At 31.5% G+C, this 8502-nt stretch overlaps 1 protein-coding gene across 1 annotated transcript in view; it reads right to left on the bottom strand.

Moving 5' to 3' along the window:
- Window positions 1–512: 512 nt before the first annotated feature.
- The window catches only part of LOC108766424 (uncharacterized), an 84373-nt gene continuing 76383 nt past the window's right edge, over window positions 513–8502 (bottom strand). The window contains exons 5-6 of the mRNA XM_018515707.1: window positions 6359–6475; window positions 513–595 (exon numbers count right to left, since the gene is read on the bottom strand). Of these exons, the coding sequence (XP_018371209.1) occupies window positions 513–595; window positions 6359–6475 (200 nt within the window). The remainder of the gene's footprint in view (window positions 596–6358; window positions 6476–8502) is intronic.

Here is an 8502-nt window from a genome sequence, read left to right as displayed (position 1 = left end):
TTCTTTCTGTGTTACCTTTGGAAGTCATTAGATTTTAAATTAATTTAATTAATTTAATGTTTGAAATTGCGTTAAATTAATGCAGCGCGAATTAAATTAACGATTAAGTTGATTAATCATGCATGAAGAATTAAGCATTAAAATTAAATTAATTAAATTCTTGCTGCTACATTTTCATTAACAAATGAGAAGGCTAATAAATCGATTTCAATATTCACCTATGCTAATTTCAACAGAATCACTGGATTATATTTACGCTCGATTCTTTCGCTCTTAATCGATGCAAATACCGCAAGATTCTGCCTTTTGAAGCAGCGAACAATCATAAATACACATTGAATCGCTCCGGCATATTGAATGCTTCTGATCTTTCCACGATTGTCGACGAATGCGGCGGCGTTATTTCTCGGGGAACAATCGTATTTGTAATTAACATTCCCAGGAAACAACCTGGTAGCACGCTTGATTGTAAAATTGATATTAGCGACTAATTAACTTTGCAGACTGATTAACTAGGTTTTACCTTCATCGTCAATCTGCTGGATTACTATTTGCGGTGGAAAACCTCTTGGCAAAGACTGAGACTTCAACTCACCTGTAACAAAAAAGAATAGAAGATATTATCAAAAAGGCTAATTTCACGATGATTAATGATTGTTTACAACACAGTCTAAACAAAATAGAATGTAATTGAAACAATTACGCAATCGCGTATTCGTAATTATATTTTTCTATTGTATTTTTAAAAATACAAGATTTTTTTCCCCAAAATACAAATTATTACGTAGATCCATATGAGATATTGACACTGATGAAATAAATTCGTAATTTTCACATGAGAATAAAACTTCAAGAAATAATATTTATCAATCTAGAACGATATTTGTTCAACGATATTTCGATATCTCCTTATTGCGGACGATCTATTTGTTAAATCGCTGAATCAAGGAAAGCAAACTTGACCCTCTTGTTTGCCAGCCTAGCAGAACACTCATATTTACTCATTCTTCAGAATGTCACAACGGATTATCTCCAGTCGTGTAGGTGAAGATAAGCAGGGTTGGAACTTCCCTCGTTCCAACCCTGCTTATCACCACCTACACGATACAATATACTGAAGCACTCCACATAAAAATTAATGAAAGCGTTTTCATTGAATTTGGTCCGGGTCAAGCACCGCGACGCATGATCGGACTGGCTGAGCCCAATCCGGCCAATTAAACCAATTTCGAGGACCCTTCGGTCTGTCGGAAATCACTATCGGTGATTTTCTCGCGCGTCCTTTCGCAAGGCAGAAATATACGCACGTTATACATATCTACTTGTTCGGATCGCGAAGCACGATCGTGAGCGTACGTGCGCAACGACGTATTCGTGCGAACGTTTACACGGAACGTATACGTGCGGAATTACATGAACCAATTAAAACCACCATCATGTTGATCTGTCGGGTCAATTCCGCGTTCGTTTGCAATACTTTCTTCGTATTTAAAAAAATTTTTTTGCAAAAGTTTTTTATTTGTTGCGAAATTTTTGTTACAATTATATTATTCGCTAGAGTAAAGTTTCAGCTTTAAGAATCTGTTGTTTAAATTGCGGTATGATGATTTTTATCGGAGTTATGAGCAATTAAATTCAGAATGCTCCTTTACTTAACTCGCTTAACTATAGTTATATTTTGGACCAACCATAAAAAATATGGTTGGTCCAAAATATAACTATAAAATTATAGTCACTTTAATCATTTTTATGGTAATTTCAACTATAATTATAGTCATTTTAGGTTGCCAACTATATACATTTGTTGCTAGAACTATAATATACATATAGTTACTGTTACTATTATTATAGCAGTAATAATCATAATTATAGTGATATGTAATTATAGTTACAAATACCAATCATTTTACGTTGCCAACTATATACATTTGTTGCTAGAACTATATACATAGTTACTGTTACTATTATTATAGTAGTAATAATCATAATTATAGTGATATGTAATTATAGTTACAAATACCAAACATTTTTCTCTCAGTGTACATTTAATTTTTATCGTTCAAAAAAATAAAATTTTGGAAAAATCTAAGATATCTGATTATTTTTCTACGTTACATTCTTTTGCGAATACGTGAAATTCAGTATATTGCGAATACGTTCGTGGCTATATTTTCTATGATAAATATGACTTATCATAATTACTCGTGGCAACAATACCTATGAATTAATTTAGCAACATAGAGATACAGGTCGAGGTATATTGCGAATTATTTTAACACAATAATGCGCGAATAAAGCCAGCCAAACCATTACCGCCTACTTTGCATTATTTATTTCTCTTATTAGTGTTGTTCCTATAATTTCTCTCTCTCTCTCTCTCTCTCTCTCTCTCTCTCTCCTCTTATTCTCTCTGTAATTACATTTACTCCGTGTTGCACTCTTTCACATTTATCAATGAAATTAATTTCGGTATATAGTTTACTATTTATTAAAATCTAAATAGCAAAATTACATTTCGAATAAATTAGTTTTCATAGCTCCGCTAAAAGAATGCATCGTCTAGCTCCTACACAAAATTTAACGTTGTAGCGATAAATAAGGTCGCCGGTAATTAGTCACCTTTGACTTTTGCTCATTGCACGCGTAAGCTGGCAATTCAGCTCGCGTGAGGTTACTTTTCATTACTGCTCTGGTGAGTAATTCGCTAACTGACCAGTTATTTTATGGTAGTAAAATATCTGCTCGTAAAAAATCATCATTTAATATTAACCTATTATTTTCTAAAGACAAAAAAAACATTTATTAAATTCCTAAAGTGCTATAAATGCGTTTAAGCATCAACGTATGTTTTTCGTTGTTCGTGAATTTATGTTCACATGTACAATCCAATAAGATTCTTGTTTATGCTCGCAAAATTGTGGAAAAAGACATTTTATTGTAAATTTATCTTGAATCAAATTTTAATCTGTACATAAATCAATTATCTGTATTATCTGTATTTACATGTAATATATGATAGTTGTTATTAATAACAAATTTAACTATAATCTAAACATATCAAAATCAAATGATATGTAAATGTGCTAAAGTGACTATACCACAAAATTTGATCCTTTTAATGTTGTCGAAATTGCTATACATAATAAAAAATTGCTATATTATTTATTCAATATCAATTACAATTTAATCAATTTAAATAATAATTAAATGCGAATGTTAAAAATACTAAAAGTAATCTATTTTAATTGTCTATTTAAGTTTCGTAAGGATCCGCAAAAGCGAATTTCGCATGTTAAAAGGCGTGTCACCGCGCTTGTCATTACGTTACTTGAATAACTATACAGTTACGGACTGTTAATCTACGTTTCAGTGCGTCGCACGTTCTATGTTATCTGGAATCTTCTGAAATCGGTAACGCTTCTCACATTGCGCAACAATTAGAATACGATGAGAAAAGCGGATGAGGGCTCGAAATAAAAGAGAGCGAGTAGAAAAGATCGTAAGATCGTCTGTTTCTTACGAAATCCATTGCTTTTTTATGCTCATTGCGTCATTCCGTTCACGTTAATATTTAATCAACTCTCTCGAGAGCAAAAAAATTGCCGTCTACTTTTATACTTCGTCGCTTTTATACTCTTCCACGAAATCGCCTTTGTCGTTGGCACAAATGAAATTAATCGCCATAGGGTGAAATCAGATCGTAGTGCGTAATGAAATGATCTATTTTGCTTCGCTAAGTGGCGTATAATGTCATTAATTTTATACATCACAGTACATACAATTGAGTTTAGTTTCGACATAAAACGGAATTTTACACGAACACTTTGTTCGACACATACTAACATCAGTTAATTTATCTCATTATTCTGCACAAAAATATTAAGGTATAGATATAAAAAAATGAAGTTTAATAGATGAAGATATTTACTTGTCAGTCCAATTAAACTCAAAATAGCAACTTTCAAATAGAATAAAATATTTTTATGGTCATCTACGAAAATTTTTGATCAGCAAACACACATTTCATAATCTAAAAATATTACAATTTTAGGTAATTCAACTGAAATCACTATTTTCGTATAATTAGTGCCTACACTGAGAAAAATTTCCGGGCTTTATCCGTTCAAAAAGTAACAAACGGATATTTCCGATTGATTTTAATCGGATTTATAAGACTATTCGATCAAATTTATCGGATAGTCCTATAAATCCGATAAATTTGATCGGATACAATTTGATTGGATAGTCTTATAAATCCGCACTGAGAGAAAAATGTTTGGTATTTGTAACTATAATTACATATCACTATAATTATGATTATTACTACTATAATAATAGTAACAGTAACTATGTATATAGTTCTAGCAACAAATGTATATAGTTGGCAACCTAAAATGACTATAATTATAGTTGAAATTACCATAAAAATAATTAAAGTGACTATAATTTTATAGTTATATTTGGGACCAACCATAAAAAATATAGTCATTTTAACCATTTTATGGTAATTTCAACTATAATTATAGTTATTTTAGGTTGCCAACTATATACATAGTTACTGTTACTATTATTATAGTAGTAATAATCATAATTATAGTGATATGTAATTATAGTTACAAATACCAAACATTTTTCTCTCAGTGCGATGAAAATCAATCGGAAATATCCGTTTGTTACTTTTTGAACGGACATTTTTCTCAGTGTACGCTATATTATTTATTTAGCATCAATCGTGATTTAATTAATTCATTATTAATCTTTTATCTACATCTGCAAACTAATCTTTATTCATAAATTATAGCCTATTAATAATTCGCTAATTTAATAGTACTAATCAAAATTAATTGCAATCTCATTTAATTTACTTTACTTTGATTTTTATACAATAAAATGTATTCACAGCGAATATTTTCAATACAATCCTGCTCGTCCAATTGTAATGCATTGGTCGCTTAATAAATTTTGATTCATTTACTATTTAATGCTTATGCGTTTAACTTATATATTAAGAAGGTTGACGAATGAGAGAAACTATTTAAAAGATATTAAGGATATTCTCCCGTTGTAATTGCACACCGGTAGTTGTCTTTTTCTGGTTGAGAAACCGGGACACATTTTTCCTCCCGCTTCGTGAATTGAATCTGCTCGAGTTTCTTGGTCATTGTTTCGCGTTCTCGGCTGCATTTCGAACTGCAGCTTCACCGCCTCTTTTGCGTAATCCGGTGAAAGCCACATTCATTGCGCGCCTCTGCCAATTTCCACGCGCTCGGTCTACTTCCGTCGTCCTAATCTGCGTGAGATCTTGAAGAAATCTCGTATTCTTAGCAAGCTTATAAGGATCTGCAAACTGCGGGAAAAATGATTGCAACGGCATAAGATAAGTAATGTATTTCGCAGATTACGCTCCATGTTTTCAATTGTGTTTCGTATAAATTTTGCAATTTAATCACAGCTTTTCACTTTCACAAAGAAAACTCCGATGTGCAAATAAAGAAAATTGAATTGTTTAATTTGATATGCACGAAAGATAAAAAGGAAAAAATCGGATATGGCTATTAATAAACCAGTAATTTCATTCTCCTCTATTACGCATAGTTGATTCTTTCTCATTCGATTCCATCATTCTGTTCTATTACTTTCATTATATTATTGTTTTAAATTACTATTCAACGTATGTCTTCCACTTTTACACGAATCATATCGCTGTCAATTAAAACTTTATGTTTGGAAATCAATAATCTGTATTTCAATCCAGTATAATTTTAAATATCACGTTGTTCACAGAGTAAATAAGTGAGCCATTCATTTCATCTGTGATTTCTCATTTCAGTTTCGCGAATGATCCGCGAATATGGGTCATAGTTTGTGCGCATGAATGCCGCAATACTACCCCCGCACAACTGCATCAAAAACTCTCTTCGCCAACGACCCGAAATTCCGATCGTTTCGTGTAACTGCGACCATAGATCGTTGAATATTGCGGGTTTCGTTTGCGCAGCAGTTTCCGTCTCACTCGACCGACGAAACGCGTAAAAATATCGCTGGCTCGATTCCAAGCGGCCGATCTTCTCGCGTAAACACTGGGAAATTGTTCTACCATCTTTCGGCATAATCGTGACGAGAAAATTTCTTTTTAATAAATAATACAAATAAAAGAGCGAAACTAATTGGATACGATAATTTGAGATCAGAAAGTAGGCTGGTGTGATGTGTAGTTTGTAAAATTAGTCATTACCTATTAAAACGCTCGGATAGACCGACAAATTGCACAAATTTTTTTATAACCGCATCAAAATTATATATATATTTTTTATAAGATAATATTCATAAAAATATATTTACGCGAGAACACACTTACACTCCACGAAAAGATGATTGTTATCATGCTCGCGCAACGAAGACAATTCCGAATCCAAGGTATGCCTGTGTTGAGATCCTCTTCTTGGCAACGTAGAAACTCGTCGTAATAACGGCGCTATATAAGCATTATATTTTTATTGACAAATCCAAAGTTATGAGAATATGAAAAGGATAAGCATAGCCTCGTAGAGTTATATAATGCCAGGCATAGACAGATAAGAAAATCTTACAAGATTTTCTTGTGTATTTACAATTGTTGTCAAATTAGTAAAATGTTCCAAGTTAGTAAAAAGTAAAGCATAGCTTAGCAAAACGTTTGGACAATATGTTACAGATTTTTTAATATTGGAAGAAAAAGTATATTGTACAATTTTTAAGCAAATATAGTAAATATTAATATGTATTCGTTATTAATATAATATGTATTAATAATATTTAATGCCCCAATAAATAATTATGCGTTCGATAAGCATAGGTAAACTCATCTTTCAGATGGGAAGAGATATTTAACTCAGAAATAGTTATCTAGCTTTTTCGCTTGAACTATTAGGATATTTTTACACCTCAATTAAAATTCTCTATTATAATTGATTACATATTGTATATTAATTGAATGTATTACAGTTTATTAATATTTGTAATCATTATGTATATAGATTTATCATTATGTACCGTAAATGTAGGTGACTTGGGACAGCATGTATTTTTGTTAAATTTAATCGTGATATATCCATCCATGATGGGCCTTCTACAATAAGCCGCAAGTCAGAACGTCAGAAGTCTTAACCAGTCTTAACCAAATCGTTCAAGTTGGTTATTGGCCAACTTCACCGATTATGACTTAATTGCGGCTTATTGTAGAAGACCCATGAGTCTCTAACGTTTAATTTAAGTTTTAAACTTAACGTTAGAGCTTGATTATTAATTCATTTGTTAAACTTCCTTTAGAGAACTCATGGATGGATTCCATGTTTGAATTTAGCAAAAGTACATGCTGTCCCAAGTTACCTACACTGTCCCAAGTCACCTACATTTACGGTATATAGACTATTTTATACTAAAAAAACATATGTTGAAATAAAAAATAAGTATAGATTTACGATCAGTAAAGAAAACTATTATGAGCTTTATTTTCTCGCTGTTAAAGTGTAAAAATTTTAGGTGACTATTGTTGGGTTAAGAATTATATTCAAATATTTAAAAACTACTACAAACATCGATTGATTGAGAACCACTGTCGTAATCAGAAAACCAGATAAGACTGACAAAATACGGAAATGCTTCCGTAACTCTATCGCATTGCACATGTATCTGAACTATGAATGTGTATGCATTGACGTACGATTGAGAGGATGCGAGAGGAAAAAAGATATTTAATACACATGCTGGTCCATTCATTCCGTTAGAATAGTGACTATGTAGTAATCTGCTGAAACTGTCACACAAACACATACTCGTATACACCGCGCCAGACATACATTTGCATTCGATAGTTTATGATATATAGATTTGTTTTCGTAACCTATTTCTTTTAGAGTTAATGAAAGTAAATTTTGATATAGCGTTGTAATATACAATCCTTCGGTAGTTCCATATATTTTTTGAATTTCATATATAATGCTAATTTATTAGCCATGTCATAGATTTATATCGATATTACACATATTTCTACAATTGTTATTATTGTCTTATCTATCTCAACCACTCTTTTTCTGCGCTGTCTTTATTTCCTTTTTCTTTTCAATATAAAATTTTAGGTAACATTAGGGGGATGTGGTCTAAATTGGACTGTGTTCCAAATAGGACCTTTTTAATTTAAATAAATACGGTTAAGCAGATTTGCGTACTATTTACAATGTAAAGTCCTTATAAGATACCGAACATGCAACAGCAGTTTGACAGTTCTCTGTCGTAACATTCATAAAATAGAGGCAAATGTGTATTTTCAGCCATCGTGCGAAAATTTTTTTAAAGAAAATTCTTGTAAATCATTATTTAAAAGATATTAAAAATTTGAAAAGCAATTGATTTAAGATAATTAAAGAGTGTAGAATTCAAAAATATCAAGCATTTCGTAATTACTTTTGCGGTTTATTGTAAAATTTGTTCCAAAGTTCGAAAGAAACGTGTTCAAATCGGATA

The sequence above is a fragment of the Trachymyrmex cornetzi genome, unplaced genomic scaffold (assembly GCF_001594075.2).
Source record: "Trachymyrmex cornetzi isolate Tcor2-1 unplaced genomic scaffold, Tcor1.1 scaffold59, whole genome shotgun sequence".
NCBI lineage: Eukaryota > Metazoa > Arthropoda > Insecta > Hymenoptera > Formicidae > Trachymyrmex > Trachymyrmex cornetzi.
The sequence above is the reverse complement of the archived record's forward strand: the minus strand, read 5'-3'. Positions and strand labels throughout refer to the sequence as shown.